This window comes from Sinocyclocheilus anshuiensis, unplaced genomic scaffold (genome assembly GCF_001515605.1).
Source record: "Sinocyclocheilus anshuiensis isolate Anshui unplaced genomic scaffold, SAMN03320099.WGS_v1.1 scaffold536, whole genome shotgun sequence".
Classification (NCBI taxonomy): domain Eukaryota; kingdom Metazoa; phylum Chordata; class Actinopteri; order Cypriniformes; family Cyprinidae; genus Sinocyclocheilus; species Sinocyclocheilus anshuiensis.
In genome coordinates this window covers 1,454,433-1,471,447 of record NW_015557179.1, presented here as the reverse complement: position 1 = coordinate 1,471,447, position 17,015 = coordinate 1,454,433, and the positions used below count along the sequence as shown (strand labels likewise).

General features: G+C 37.0%; 1 protein-coding gene across 1 annotated transcript in view; it reads left to right on the top strand.

Annotated features, from left to right (window-relative positions):
* Positions 1-17,015, top strand: part of LOC107678532 (calcium-activated potassium channel subunit alpha-1-like) — a 196,880-nt gene that overhangs the window by 73,990 nt on the left and 105,875 nt on the right. The window contains exons 3-4 of the mRNA XM_016473814.1: positions 11,466-11,559; positions 12,888-12,999. Coding sequence (XP_016329300.1) covers positions 11,466-11,559; positions 12,888-12,999 — 206 coding nt within the window. The remainder of the gene's footprint in view (positions 1-11,465; positions 11,560-12,887; positions 13,000-17,015) is intronic.

Sequence of the window (17,015 nt, the reverse complement as noted above, 5' to 3'; positions counted from 1 at the left end):
GCTCCGCTCACATACTCTGATTGTGAGTAACTGTTGCTGTCATGACACATCTATTTCAGAACCAGCCGCTATCAAAATAATCTGGCTGCGGGCACGGGCCAGATATTATTGCTGGCGGGCCAGTTTTGGTTATCATGTAGTACCATAATTATAATTTACATACTTCATGATTTACAGTAGGTAGTCCACCAAAATGCCTATTACTGCCGTGAGGCCACAGTGTTAAATAAAGCCCAGTCACATGTAGTGGTCGACCGATATGGGTTTTTTGACAGCCAATGCTGATTCCGATATCTTGGAAAGCAGGGTGGCTGATGGCCAATATAATTTTATTTATTTTAATTTATATTTAAGAAATTTTGATGTAAAATACAAAATATGTGGAATACAAAATATGATTTGAAGCCTATGTCATTTGTGTGTTTTGTTCAGAGTTTCAGCGTGCGGGTGGTTGGGGGAATCTGTCCAAAATTAAAAAAATAAATAAATAGTCAACAAAATACAAATTAAGAATTGTGTCATTTAATGAGATATATTACATATCCATTTACATGTTTGCCTTTATTACATGTTAGCCTTAGTTATTATTACAGTAAAAATTATTTTTTTATATTAATAATACTTGAGGTTGAAACATAAACATTGCTATTATCAAAAGTCAGTTCTGCTGTATTCCACATCAAAAAGGCTAGTTAATAGTGAGAATTGGTCCTTAAAATAAAGTGTTACCGTTTTTCCTTCTATTTGAATATATTTTAAGAAGTCATTTATTCCTGTAATGTAAAGCTGAATTGTCAGCAATCGTTTCTCCAGTCTTCAGTGTCATGATCCTTTAGAAATCATTCTAATTATGTGGATTTGCTGATCAAGAAACATTTCTTATTATTATCAATGTTAAAGACAGTTGTTCTGCTTAATATTTTTGTGAAAACAGTGATAAAAGTTCAAAATAACAGCATTTATTTGAAATAGAATTGTGATAATTGTGATATAACTGCCTTTATTATCTGTTTTGACCGCAGTTTAGACCACAGAATTTTAAATAGTAGTATAGACATACAGATTTTTAATCACATTTTTACGTTATTTATATAGTGTAATTATCATAATTGTTGTAAAGATTTATATATTTATACATTGTTTTAGTTTCATTTAATTGAGTTTTAATGTGGACAGTAAATATTTAACATTTAAACTTTATCCTGTAAACTTTAGCTCTGGTTGAAATTAAATGGATATTTGAGATAGGGATAAAAGTATAAAAGGAGAACTTTCTTCTGTGGAACACAAAAGAATAATGTGACCCTGTCTGTGAAAACCCCGCTAAAGTTTTTTTTTTTTTTGTGATTCACTGTTTTCTACATAAACTGATTATTGTTAAAGCTACAAAAATTGCTCAGTCAAGAGCAGTGAGTGATTCACACTTTTCTTTTATTGTTTGATTGATATTAGACACAGATGGCAGCAGGTTTATAATGCACGGATCTAATATATTGTTATATATATATATATTGATGTTTTTCCTCAGCTGTTCCCCAAACATTCAATTAAGACATAACTGACTATGTTTGCATGAATACATGCCAAGATATATTTTGAAATACTGTAATTATTTGTATATCTGGCCGTTCACTCGGGATTCGGGATTGCATGCTGTCTGAGAGAAGTGTCTTTCTTTGTGCGCTTCAGGTATTTGTCAGTCAGTGCGAGTAATGCATTGAGATCTTTTTTTGTGGCTTATTAGGATTAATAACTATTTTAACATCAAGTAAGTCCCACACTATATGTTCTCATTCATGCATGTTCTTTTAGTAAAAATTGCAAGTGCTTTGCTTCTGAAGGACATGCAAAACTTTTTTTTTTCTAAATAAAGAAAAAAGTTCTTTATTTAGCCTACAATAAAACGGTACAATAATATGTATTATAGGCCTATTTAATTTTTTTTTTAAACATCTAGTTTTCAAAACCCCTGGTACAGATAGAAAACTTGAACTTGTTGGTGTGTGTGTGTGTGTGTGTGTTTTGTTAGTGGTCTGTGTCTTTCCCACCCGGTTCAGTTCCAGATTAGGTTGTGATGGTGGCGGTGGGTGCTGTGATGTGCTCTTAATGATCTACATCGCATTTGGCTCTAGAGTTACCGCCTGAAGTCCTGGCAGCTGAAACCTCCGCTGCTGCTGTCCTCACCAGAGAGATGTGTGCAACTGACACGCAGGTTCTCACCCTCGCAAGCTCCTCATTTGACCTGCTGTACCGCGTGACTCCAGCGTTAATGGTCCCAATAATGGATCATCTGCTGACAACTCTTACGACTCATTTATGCTGCTAATTATCACAACTGTTCAAGAATGTCTGGAACAAACCACACGTCTTTCTCTTGATTTGGCCTCTCTCGCACATGTAAACAGGGAACATCGGCACATTGAATGCATCTCTCAAATAGACAACGTAATCGTCCGTTAAAAAGCCATCAGTAGACATCTAAAGTGGGACATTTTGAGTGATTCTGAGCTGATGGTTACTCCCTAAGGTAACTCAAAATTTGATGAAGGGTGAAAGCAGCAATTGCAGACAGGAGTGGTGGGGGGTCTTTTTTCATCGCCTCAGTGCACACGTCTGGCTTTCAGGGGGGCACTTCACTCAACACTGTGGATGCACAGCTCACTCTAGTGGCCACCGAGCACAATCCCCTGAGTTTCTCTGGATAATCCTCCTTTTGTGTAAGGAGTCACTTTTCAGGGCACCATTTTTTTTGGTTGAACTGATCCAGTTGAGAAGTGGAGTGAAAAGACTCTTCAGTGGAGACGTAGTGTTTTGTTGCATGACTGTGTTGAAAGAAGCCAGTTGTAATGGACCTACTGTATAGCACAATGTCTGTGCCTTTTGCTCTGGTATATTATTAGTGGAGTTTGCTGTGGCACTTTGCAAGTCCATTAACATATTTACAGTACCATCCGTAAGTTTGGGGTCGGTAAGATTTTTGAAAGTATTCTCTTATGCTCACACAAAAATACAATAAAAACAGTAATATTATTATGTATGTGATGTAATGTTATGTAAGTTTTTAAATATTTAAAATAACTTTTTTTAAAATAACTCTTTAGATTAGGGAACACACTTTCACTATTAACTAAGAGTTCTCCCTGAACAAACTCCTAATTTGCTGCTTATTAATAGTTAGTAAGGTAGTTGCTAAGTTTAGGTGTGGGGTAGGATTAAGGGATCTAAAATATGGTCATGCAGAATAAGTACTAATAAACAGACAATATGTTAGTAATATGCATGCTAATAAGCAGCTAGTTAATAGTGAGAATTGGTCCTTAAAATAAAGTGTTACCGTTTTTCCTTCTATTTGAATATATTTTAAGAAGTCATTTATTCCTGTAATGTAAAGCTGAATTGTCAGCAATCGGTTCTCCAGTCTTCAGTGTCATGATCCTTCAGAAATCATTCTAATTATGTGGATTTGCTGCTCAAGAAACATTTCTTATTATTATCAATGTTAAAGACAGTTGTTCTGCTTAATATTTTTGTGAAAACAGTGATAAAAGTTCAAAATAACAGCATTTATTTGAAATAGAATTGTGATAATTGTGATATAACTGCCTTTATTATCTGTTTTGACCGCAGTTTAGACCACAGAATTTTAAATAGTAGTATAGACATACAGATTTTTAATCACATTTTTACGTTATTTATATAGTGTAATTATCATAATTGTTGTAAAGATTTATATATTTATACATTGTTTTAGTTTCATTTAATTGAGTTTTAATGTGGACAGTAAATATTTAACATTTAAACTTTATCCTGTAAACTTTAGCTCTGGTTGAAATTAAATGGATATTTGAGATAGGGATAAAAGTATAAAAGGAGAACTTTCTTCTGTGGAACACAAAAGAATAATGTGACCCTGTCTGTGAAAACCCCGCTAAAGTTTTTTTTTTTTTTGTGATTCACTGTTTTCTACATAAACTGATTATTGTTAAAGCTACAAAAATTGCTCAGTCAAGAGCAGTGAGTGATTCACACTTTTCTTTTATTGTTTGATTGATATTAGACACAGATGGCAGCAGGTTTATAATGCACGGATCTAATATATTGTTATATATATATATATTGATGTTTTTCCTCAGCTGTTCCCCAAACATTCAATTAAGACATAACTGACTATGTTTGCATGAATACATGCCAAGATATATTTTGAAATACTGTAATTATTTGTATATCTGGCCGTTCACTCGGGATTCGGGATTGCATGCTGTCTGAGAGAAGTGTCTTTCTTTGTGCGCTTCAGGTATTTGTCAGTCAGTGCGAGTAATGCATTGAGATCTTTTTTTGTGGCTTATTAGGATTAATAACTATTTTAACATCAAGTAAGTCCCACACTATATGTTCTCATTCATGCATGTTCTTTTAGTAAAAATTGCAAGTGCTTTGCTTCTGAAGGACATGCAAAACTTTTTTTTTTCTAAATAAAGAAAAAAGTTCTTTATTTAGCCTACAATAAAATGGTACAATAATATGTATTATAGGCCTATTTAATTTTTTTTTTAAACATCTAGTTTTCAAAACCCCTGGTACAGATAGAAAACTTGAACTTGTTGGTGTGTGTGTGTGTGTGTGTGTTTTGTTAGTGGTCTGTGTCTTTCCCACCCGGTTCAGTTCCAGATTAGGTTGTGATGGTGGCGGTGGGTGCTGTGATGTGCTCTTAATGATCTACATCGCATTTGGCTCTAGAGTTACCGCCTGAAGTCCTGGCAGCTGAAACCTCCGCTGCTGCTGTCCTCACCAGAGAGATGTGTGCAACTGACACGCAGGTTCTCACCCTCGCAAGCTCCTCATTTGACCTGCTGTACCGCGTGACTCCAGCGTTAATGGTCCCAATAATGGATCATCTGCTGACAACTCTTACGACTCATTTATGCTGCTAATTATCACAACTGTTCAAGAATGTCTGGAACAAACCACACGTCTTTCTCTTGATTTGGCCTCTCTCGCACATGTAAACAGGGAACATCGGCACATTGAATGCATCTCTCAAATAGACAACGTAATCGTCCGTTAAAAAGCCATCAGTAGACATCTAAAGTGGGACATTTTGAGTGATTCTGAGCTGATGGTTACTCCCTAAGGTAACTCAAAATTTGATGAAGGGTGAAAGCAGCAATTGCAGACAGGAGTGGTGGGGGGTCTTTTTTCATCGCCTCAGTGCACACGTCTGGCTTTCAGGGGGGCACTTCACTCAACACTGTGGATGCACAGCTCACTCTAGTGGCCACCGAGCACAATCCCCTGAGTTTCTCTGGATAATCCTCCTTTTGTGTAAGGAGTCACTTTTCAGGGCACCATTTTTTTTGGTTGAACTGATCCAGTTGAGAAGTGGAGTGAAAAGACTCTTCAGTGGAGACGTAGTGTTTTGTTGCATGACTGTGTTGAAAGAAGCCAGTTGTAATGGACCTACTGTATAGCACAATGTCTGTGCCTTTTGCTCTGGTATATTATTAGTGGAGTTTGCTGTGGCAAGCATCACTTTTATTATTGCACATTCAAATACTTAGGGACAAGTGTATTAAAATTTAGCTGGTTGAACTGATCCAGTTGAGAAGTGGAGTGAAAAGACTCTTCAGTGGAGACGTAGTGTTTTGTTGCATGACTGTGTTGAAAGAAGCCAGTTGTAATGAACCTACTGTATAGCACAATGTCTGTGCCTTTTGCTCTGGTATATTATTAGTGGAGTTTGCTGTGGCACATTCAAATACTTAGGGACAAGTGTATTAAAATTTAGCATGAAACTCATCACACTGTTTGTGCATCAAAATGGAATGATACCTCAAATCATGTGACTTATTGTCTAGACTTGTGCAAACACTTAAAACTTGACAAATATTGGACCTATGAACAACTCAGAACATCTTAGAACTACGTATCAACACTATATTAACCACCCAGAACATCCTTAACAACCACCTGTCAACACTGTATCAACCTCCCAGATCATTCTACAGTGTTTCCCACAGACTTACACTCTATGTGTGGCGGCACTTCCCCTGGGGGAAATATATATGTATATAATGTAAATATAAAACAGCAGACGAGCTTTTGAAAGTGCAAATTCATTCTCTGCCAGCAGGAGGCGCTTTAAGAGCAGCAGAAACAGCGGTTTCCCCGGTAACAGCTGTAATCAAAGCAGCGCTGCGCTAATGAACGCTACTTTATCAGGCATTATATGAAAGATTAAATGAAAATGACATCAAAACTTTTCTGAAGACAATCGGTTACCTTCAAAAAAGATACATTTATATAAAAGCACCCGTGCCGTTTTGATGAAGTTTTGAAGTGTGCAGTGCTCATGTTTTGTTCAGTGTGCAGTGCTCATGTTTATTCAACGAAGTCAAAGCATTTTGGAAAATCTATTTGTGGCGGTCAGTGTTGATATTGTGGCGGGCCGCCACAAATAAGTCAATGTATGGGAAACCCTGATTCTAGCAACCACCTAGCAATGAGCTATCAAACACTCAGAAGACCTTAGGAACCAAATCATGCCCTGGCACCCATAGCATCATGAAGGTGAGTTTTGCACAGGGAAGCACCGCTGTTGCTCTAGTTAAGTACATTTTCGTGAGGATCAAGTAAAAATACATCATATATTCGTGATATGAAAGATTAAATGAAAATGACATCAAAACTTTTCTGAAGACAATCGGTTACCTTCAAAAAAGATACATTTATATAAAAGCACCCGTGCCGTTTTGATGAAGTTTTGAAGTGTGCAGTGCTCATGTTTTGTTCAGTGTGCAGTGCTCATGTTTATTCAACGAAGTCAAAGCATTTTGGAAAATCTATTTGTGGCGGTCAGTGTTGATATTGTGGCGGGCCGCCACAAATAAGTCAATGTATGGGAAACCCTGATTCTAGCAACCACCTAGCAATGAGCTATCAAACACTCAGAAGACCTTAGGAACCAAATCATGCCCTGGCACCCATAGCATCATGAAGGTGAGTTTTGCACAGGGAAGCACCGCTGTTGCTCTAGTTAAGTACATTTTCGTGAGGATCAAGTAAAAATACATCATATATTCGTGCTGTTGTATTTTTGTTAAAAACTTCTTAACATTGTAGTTTCATTGTCATATTGTTAATGGGAGCAGTCTGTGCTTTCCCCCTAGACCACAGTGTCTTTTTTTAGGGCTGAACATTGAAGCAAGAAATATGTAGGGCAACAACAGGGGAAGCTCTTCTTCAAGGGATGCCTTTATTTTGTGTCCCACTTATGACATTTTGGGTGATCAGCGCAGTTACATATCGCAATGCCAGAGCCTAACAGTACTGAATGCTCAATCCCAGCACTGATTAACGAGCAAAGAGACATGGCTTAATGAATTATTAATGCAGTAAGGTCAGAAAAATGACTTGCTTTTGAAGCTGGTTAGATGAATGGATGCTTCTACATACAGCTTTTAGGCTGAACTGTATTAACCTGGAAAAGCTTTAGGGCACTATGCTGTGAAAGGGCAGGGAAACACAGCCCGTTCACTGAGAAGCCACAGAAATAAACATCCTGGCACTGCATTGCAGGGATGAATAATCCACCCTGTTTAATTTTAGTGCAGCGTCCCTACACTTTGAAAATCTCCCACACACCAGCAGCCTGTTCTTTAGAGAGAGAGGAGGAGGAGAAAGTGAGACATTGGCAGGTCATGTTCTCCAAGACTGCGATGCTTGCCTGTGTCTGATATTCAGTATCAGAATTCAATGTCATATACACCTCTAAAAATGCATTACAGCAGCTGATGAAATATCAACTCATTTTAATACCAGGCTTCACCTGTAATGGCTTAGTTTGATATCTTAAGATTTCTCACCTTTTGATCTCTCAGACCTGGGTTACATTTTGAATATTAAACGGGTCATATGATGCGATTTAAATTTTTCCTTTCTCTTTGGACTGTTACAAGCTCTTGGTATGTGGAAAATAATGTGTTTTTTGAACCTTAAACCGCATAAACACATTTCATTACACCAAATATACAAAATACTGTTCTTTTTAGCAGCATCATATGACCCCTTTAACACTCTATTCATGATGATTCTGTGGCACTATAATATTAAGCAAAATTGTGTTTGACAAATTGATTGTTCTTTTTATTTGGCTACTACAGAATGTGTCATCTTTCCTTGTCTTATGACTTGTAAGTATAAGAACATTAAGACAGATGTTTTAATATTGATCGGTAGCAAAAACTGAGGATTTGAATCAGTTCTGTGAATCATTTCATGGCTCCGATTCAGTGATTTGTTTCATTGATCAAAAAGTTCATAGATGTTTTTTTATTTTATTCTATATTTATGTTTTATATAATAAATTTCAACCATTTTGATTTATATAATGTTTTATGTTTAATATTTATATGCAGGGATTGAAATTAACTTTTTTACTCACCAGCCAATTTGGCTACTAAATTTTTAAGTTACCGGCCATTCATAACTTCTACCAGCCAAAAAAACCCAGAAATAAACCAACAGCTTGAGGCTGTCTACACTGGGCGTGACAAAGTGACCGTTGCAAATCATTTTGTGTCAGTACTAGGGGTGTGCGATATTGACAAAAAAATTATATCTCAATATTTTCTGGGATTTTATTGATAAAGATAATTAGACAGTATTTTGCTGAGTGTGTTATCGTGCTGATATCTTAAGGATACCGTGGACAGCTGACTCCTAAAGTTTTTGATATTCTTCATATTCTGTGTGGTCGGTTCACAGCAGTGATAGAAATTAATCTTTTCCAATAAGTTTAGATTGATTTTTACCTTTTATGGGCATTTTTACCTTTATAAATAAATTTTTACTAAAAGTGTCCATCATCTTTTGAGTCAAATTCTTACATTTAATAAGGCAATTATAACAATACTACATTTAGACTGTTACTAAATGTGTACATAGAAAAAGTATTAGATCTTTGAGTTCAGCTCATGAAAAATGGGGGCAAAAACAAAAGTGTTGCGTTTATAATTTTGTTCAGTGTATATATATATATATATATATATATACTGTATATCACCATGCTTCCTCAATTGTTTTATTACATTAAGAATTGCAAACATCTTTGTATTAAGTTTTCTGAAATGTTATGTTTGAATATGCAAATAAGGCATTAGCTGATTAAACAAAAATCTGAGCATTGGAAAAAGCTAGGTTCTTGTTTCATTTTGTTGACTTTTTCAAATGGTTTTACAGAAGGGATTTTTAATTATCAAAAGTCATTATCACTCCATAAATCAGAAAATACGATCAACAGCCAAAATAATAATAATAATAATAATAATAATAATAAATTCATTAAAAAAAAAACTGTTTTAGGAGTAAAATGTAATTTTTTTTAAATTAGAGAAATGAAATATGAAGACAAAATCTTCAGAATATAAATAGGAATAAAACTGTAATTTAAATAATAATAATAATAATAATAATAATAAATTCATTAAAAAAAAAACTGTTTTAGGAGTAAAATGTAATTTTTTTCAAATTAGAGAAATGAAATATTAAGACAAAATCTTCAGAATATAAATAGGAATAAAACTGTAATTTTAATTTTTGCAAGTGTAGATTTCTGACTCAGAAAAATATTCCAGTAGTCTGAAAAAAAAGAAAAAGAAAATAGTTATGAAAAGCCAATTAGCACAAAATCTCAATTAACAAGTGCATAAAAAACTGTATTTTTCTATATTTTTGTAGTGTCTTGCCTTAGGCAGAGCTCTAGTGCACTGATAGCTATTAAAGATGTTGATTGTTTATCACATAATGGGATGTTTTGGCCCATAAACACATGGGACAACCATCCCAGGGCGGTTTTCAGGATGCACATTCATTTCTGTGCCCTTTATGAATGAGTGCCACAGTGGCACTTCTTTGTAAAAGATGATGAAGAAGAAACATAACGGGCCAGAAATAGCCCAGTGCGTGCGTCCCTCAGGGCGGCATAGATCTGTGCGCAATGACATTGCTGTACGTCCTCCACAGGCGCTCGATTAGGAGCTGAGGCCACCTAGTGTAAGTTAAAAGCTCAGTGGCACCTGAGCGCTGTTTACCCCATTATTAGTTGGCATAGCATGCTCTTTGCAGACCTCAGAGCAGCTCACAACTGGGAAAGTGTTGTCTCAAGGCCGAGGCAGTCAAGGATCTTGCTGGAGAATGACATTGAGGCCTTAAGGTGGCTTAAGGAGGAAGCTGTTAAAGATTTCTGAGCAGGGATACTTTCTGCATGGATGCCACATGGCAGGAGATCTCTTGTAATTGCGGAGTGTGAAGAGACATTGAGCTCAAGGATCAGATGCTTTGTGTTTCACAGTGTACACATGTTGACGGTCGTGCATTTTGAGACACGGCTAATTGTAACATGATAGAAAGCTCTTCCTGACCATTAAGGCCGAAAGCAGCTAGTTAAACTTGCATTATGGGCTTCTGTTGCCTTATTTCACCCGTTTTGTGTTATTTATGTCTGTTCAATTCAAGGGCTGGTCTCCAAATAACTTCCTACACGAGATCAATGACAATGTCACCACATTAACCTCAGCTCAAAGGCTTCTGGCTTATTATGAAATTAAGCCTTTTAATTAATTGAATCATTCAAAACTTGATTTAACCATCCCAGATGTATTGAATAATTCAGCAATGGTTTTATGTATTTTAAGATTTTTACTAATGGATAAAGACACCTGGCGCTTTAAGACAGTCCTCAAGCATGCAGTCGACTTTTCCTGATGTCGTGACTGTCGTCTCATACCAGAGGGAGAAATATTAGACCTGTTTTGAACACTTGCTATGATTCATTGAGATATATATTTTAAAATGGTATTTAATGCATTATAATTCATTCATTACTTTAATTTGTTTTTCTGTGAATAATTGTAACAGTTATAAACTATTTTGTGTTTTCAATGTGTACTGATTCAAAACACTATGAACATCAAGAAGTGTTATTAAATAAGATTTAATACAGAAATTAGAGTACAGAACCAATGTATATAGATATAACCAAATGTACAAATAACACACTATGTAAATAAATTATTGTATGCGAGGTTTGGATATAATTGTAATGCAAATGAATATCGTATTCTACATGTGGACTTTTATGTAGGCTATATAAGACATTTAAATATATAGCCCGGAAATTGGTGCAGAAAAGTAAAATCTCCAAAAAGGCAAGTTTGATAAGGCTGGGTTTTATACCATATATGCATATTTATATAATGTGTTATAGGGTGCATCTCACAAAAAAAAAATGCCTAGGTTAAATGTCACTTTAAAATCAGAAGAAAATAAAAAAAATATTTTGCATGAAGAAAATTAAGCCTGTTTTAGGACCATTAAGATTAAGATTGCATATTGACAATATTTTCAGGCCAAACAAATGAATTTGTTTTCAATTAAATTAACATTTATTTATTTTTCTCTCTCCATAGTCCTATAGAATCTTGTCAGAATTTCTACAAAGACTTCACATTGCAAATTGACATGGCATTCAACGTGTTCTTCTTACTCTACTTTGGCCTGCGCGTAAGTACATATATTTAACTTTCATATTTAACATCTATTTACCACATTCTGTACACTCAATATTGTGTTTTGGCCCCAAAACTGTTAATGTTTGACTACTAATTGTTCATTCTAATGTTCATTCATCTTAATTGTTCATTCTTCTTACTAAAATGTGATCCCCTTCAGGGCTCCAGACTGCGACCACCGCGTTGTCCAGCTCATAAGCGCTGCCATTTCTGTTGCATTTGAGAAACATCAAACGGCAAACGAAACGAAAGCGAAACTAAACCGCGCTACTTTCAGCTAGGCAGTGCGGACTGTTCATCAGCTCGCACCGTGATGCAAGTAAACTTGCCCGAGCTCAGAACAGCTTTACTCGCACCGCGTTGTCCAGCTCATAAGCGCTGCCATTTCTGTTGCATTTGAGAAACATCAAACGGCAAACGAAACGAAAGCGAAACTAAACCGCGCTACTTTCAGCTAGGCAGTGCGGACTGTTCATCAGCTCGCACCGTGATGCAAACAAACTTGCCCGAGCTCAGAACAGCTTTACTTGGGAGCCAAAGTTGATTTCGCGACACTGTTACTGCACGGATGCAACAGTGCTGCGAGATCCAGTGAGAAGCGTTTTAATTCGCCGCACAATGATAAGGTTGCTGCGAGATCTAGTGAGAATTATTCAAATTCTGCACAGAATTCTCGGTTATAAACAGCGCTGACATACGTCAGGAAACCAGAAGCGATAACGCTAACTGTAACCATGGTGTTGTGGTAGAAATAATCGAATGCATTACATCATTCATTTCAGTGTTTTTACAACCTCTTGAGAGAGAAATTCAAGCACTTTTCAATGACTTTCAAGCATTTCACACAACTATTTCCAGCACTTTAAAGCTCTAAAACGATCCAGTTTGAATGTTATTTTTAATGGGATAACCAAAATATACTTTGTGGTAAACAAACACTTATGTAAAATAAGTAATTAATAAATGGCTTATTAATCATTAATTTCTACTTTTTCTCTATATTTTGAAATTATAACATCACTATTATAAAATATCAAATCATCAAGAAATCAGATTTTGTCCGAATTTTACACTTTTTTGTGTATGAAGAAAAGTGGCAAAGTGCCTTGAAAAACAAACTTTTCTTCAATTTGCTATTAAATCACACATAGCTATATTTTGACACTCCCGCACACCACCCCCAGCGCAACCAAATCTGCTCCTGGCGCCACCATCTGTAGAACTTAGTGGCGCTGGTGCCACTGCTCTGAAATGTTAGTCTGGAGCCCTGCCCTTTAAAATTATGTAATATATATATTTTTTCTTTTCATCTTCTTCCAGTTCATAGCAGCCAATGATAAGCTGTGGTTCTGGTTGGAGGTGAACTCAGTGGTGGACTTCTTCACCGTACCGCCTGTGTTTGTGTCAGTGTATCTGAACAGGAGCTGGCTGGGTAAGTCTCCAAACACTCTCCTCACTCCACGTTCCTCCTGACCCTCCTGTCAGTCCCTGCACTCCAGGGCAGCGGTCACAGGATCAGCTCAAACCACGGCTAGTTGGGATAAAGGCCAAACTGATGATGAGACAAGGGCAAATGTTTGAACAGGAGATTTTATGATTATTAAGCCAAGCTGCCATGGTTTGTTGTCACTCTCTGTCACGGGAAACCCAAGAATAGTTACGAAATGTCACGGCTTAGAAACTAGACAAACTGCAAAGATGACAGTGGGGCATAGGTGAAGAAGAGCTGGGAAGGATGGCAGGAATGTGAGATGATTTTGAGTTTAATTGTTAAACAGGAGCATTGAGGCCCAATCACACAAAGTCATTCCTCAGTGTCGTTATTGTTATGGAGTTCTCTATTCTCATGTAATTTAATAAAGGTTATTAAAACTTCATAGTTATAGCTACTATCTTTGGTTTGAACAGGCCTTTACTGGTCACACATTTTGGGTTCTGGATGCTGGTGTTCACCAGGTTTCTTAACCTGCAAGAGACGCACTGATAAACATAAACCAACCTGGACCATCTTTTTAGGTTTTGCTTATCTAAACTGGTCTGGTCTGGGATGTTACAGAAAGATCAGATTTGGGAAAGGGAAAGTGTACGTTCCCATATAAGGCTCATTTTTGAGAAGCCAGTGGGGCAAGTGAGCCCACTCAGATGGTAATGATTTCCCATCATAACGTGTTTTTGTCAAAGCTGGGGTGAGCGACAGGTGAGACACGATTGCGGTGTAAAGCAACTGGTGTGTGTGTGGCTTTACTGTCAAATCTGTATAAACAATAAACAAAAGAAAAATAAACAAGAAATGAACATGTAATATTATTAGTAACTGTACTTATTAATGCAAAACAATAGTAATTTTATGATTAAATTATCTATATTTTGACACTCCCGCACACCACCCCCAGCGCAACCAAATCTGCTCCTGGCGCCACCATCTGTAGAACTTAGTGGCGCTGGTGCCACTGCTCTGAAATGTTAGTCTGGAGCCCTGCCCTTTAAAATGATGTAATATATATATTTTTTCTTTTCATCTTCTTCCAGTTCATAGCAGCCAATGATAAGCTGTGGTTCTGGTTGGAGGTGAACTCAGTGGTGGACTTCTTCACCGTACCGCCTGTGTTTGTGTCAGTGTATCTGAACAGGAGCTGGCTGGGTAAGTCTCCAAACACTCTCCTCACTCCACGTTCCTCCTGACCCTCCTGTCAGTCCCTGCACTCCAGGGCAGCGGTCACAGGATCAGCTCAAACCACGGCTAGTTGGGATAAAGGCCAAACTGATGATGAGACAAGGGCAAATGTTTGAACAGGAGATTTTATGATTATTAAGCCAAGCTGCCATGGTTTGTTGTCACTCTCTGTCACGGGAAACCCAAGAATAGTTACGAAATGTCACGGCTTAGAAACTAGACAAACTGCAAAGATGACAGTGGGGCATAGGTGAAGAAGAGCTGGGAAGGATGGCAGGAATGTGAGATGATTTTGAGTTTAATTGTTAAACAGGAGCATTGAGGCCCAATCACACAAAGTCATTCCTCAGTGTCGTTATTGTTATGGAGTTCTCTATTCTCATGTAATTTAATAAAGGTTATTAAAACTTCATAGTTATAGCTACTATCTTTGGTTTGAACAGGCCTTTACTGGTCACACATTTTGGGTTCTGGATGCTGGTGTTCACCAGGTTTCTTAACCTGCAAGAGACGCACTGATAAACATAAACCAACCTGGACCATCTTTTTAGGTTTTGCTTATCTAAACTGGTCTGGTCTGGGATGTTACAGAAAGATCAGATTTGGGAAAGGGAAAGTGTACGTTCCCATATAAGGCTCATTTTTGAGAAGCCAGTGGGGCAAGTGAGCCCACTCAGATGGTAATGATTTCCCATCATAACGTGTTTTTGTCAAAGCTGGGGTGAGCGACAGGTGAGACACGATTGCGGTGTAAAGCAACTGGTGTGTGTGTGTGTGTGTATCCTGTGGTCAAACAGAACGTTAGGAAAGCAAGTCTGCTTTAGCCTACAGTATGTACAGTTAATGTAAAAAACAATCGTTCATAACCGTTACACCACCTGCTTCATTAGTGCTTTCCAAAACAACTGTAAAAAGAATTCCCTCCTTCCTTAAACGCATCAAAAACCACTAGTTAATAATTTAGCACGTCAATAGCCAGCTTTAGAAAACTGTCATCTTCTGCCATGGTGCTGTCTGGATAATGCATTAGAAAAGCAGCAGTTCATCAAAAAATCTGTAATTTTAATGGTGTTCCTCCCTACCAAGCCAGTAAATGAAAAATAAATAAAAGCTGCTATCAACATCCGCCTAATAACAGCTGTTTGGCTGAGCGGCATATGTAAACAATCACTCACTAGCCTGTGCAGTACAAATGCTGAGAAAGTTTCAACACTAAACTCATTAAAAACTCCAAACCATTAGGAGTATAATGGCTTGGAGGCAGTCCAATTTTGTGATCAGAGTGTGTTCCTTAGATGTCCACAATTTCAGGCATTGTTGTCTACTGTTTACACAAGAGTGTTGACTCACCTGATGCTCGGAGAAGCGTCATGATTAAAACATTACGGGATGCAGAATTTTAGTCCGAAGAAATTAGACTTGAACTTTTCCTTTTGACATTACTTCAGCTGATGAAACCAGTTGGATGTGTGTTGAAACACAAAATTTAATTATGAACATAACTGAGATTTAGATAAGATTTAGTTGTTAATTATGCTGAGTTTTAAAGGTGCTATATGTTATACACTACTGTTCAGAAGTTTAGGATCAGTAAGATTTTTGTTTGAAGGAAATTAATACTTGCATTCAGTAAGGATGCATTAAATTGTTGCATTAAATGTTGCAGTAAAGACATTTATAATGTTACAAAAGATATATTTTAAATAAATGCTGTTATTTTGACTGAAAGCTGGGATAATGTCTTCTGAAAATTCAGCTTTGCCACCACAGGAATAAATTACTGTTTAAATTAAATTAAAGATCCCATATTGTCAAAACTGAAATGTCCTTTTTCCATGATAACTGAGGTGTAGGTGCTATGTAACTACCATATAAGTTTCAAAACAGTCAATCCACAGTCAAATGCACACAACCTGCATAAAGTAGCTGTGATTTTTCACGAACCGTTGTGACTTCCGTAAAAAGGTGCCGTCAGAACTACTCAGTCACCGCCTTCAGTCACCACCCCGAGCACTGCCCACAGTCCCACTCTCCTTTTGCCAAACCCCCAGACAACATTGCGTCCATGCCATTGCTGAGCAACAACAACACGGAAACATGTCGAGAAAACGCTGTTCAGTCTGGATGTCAGGAAACTTCATCATTGCACAGTAGGGCTGTGATGGTCGCCGTGACAACCGCATCAACCGTTATCTATTGCCACCGGCGGTAGTGCACGTGACGTCACACACTCTATAACTTTTGGGGACATGGTATGAGACTGTCATGCAGAATAAAAGCCTCTCAAAGACCAAAGAGCACTCTCCCAGCACAGAGGGGCAACTTCTCAGACATGATTAAAGATTGTGAAACAGCCGGCATATGAAATCTATAGCAACATCAGTTCAGCAAACTCTGAATAGAGGGACTACAGCGATCATATGTTATATAGTGATGATGTACAGCATATCACAGGTATATTAATTTTAGAAAAAAAAAAAAAAGCTTTTAGAGAACAAACAGTTTAATAAACATTGAGGAATTGTCAGGTCCTCGATTCCCGGACTAAGGCTAACTATCCTGCTGTGCAGGACAAAAGAAAAAAAAAAGACAGATAATTTATTTTATACTTTATTACATAGTTTTTATTAAATGTAAAACACTTCCACTTATGAAAGGGTTAGTTCACCCAAAAATGAAAATTAGCCCATGAATTGCTCACCCTCAAGGCATCCTAGGTGTATATGACTTTCTTCTTTCAGACGAATCCAGTCGGAGTTATATAAAAAATTGTC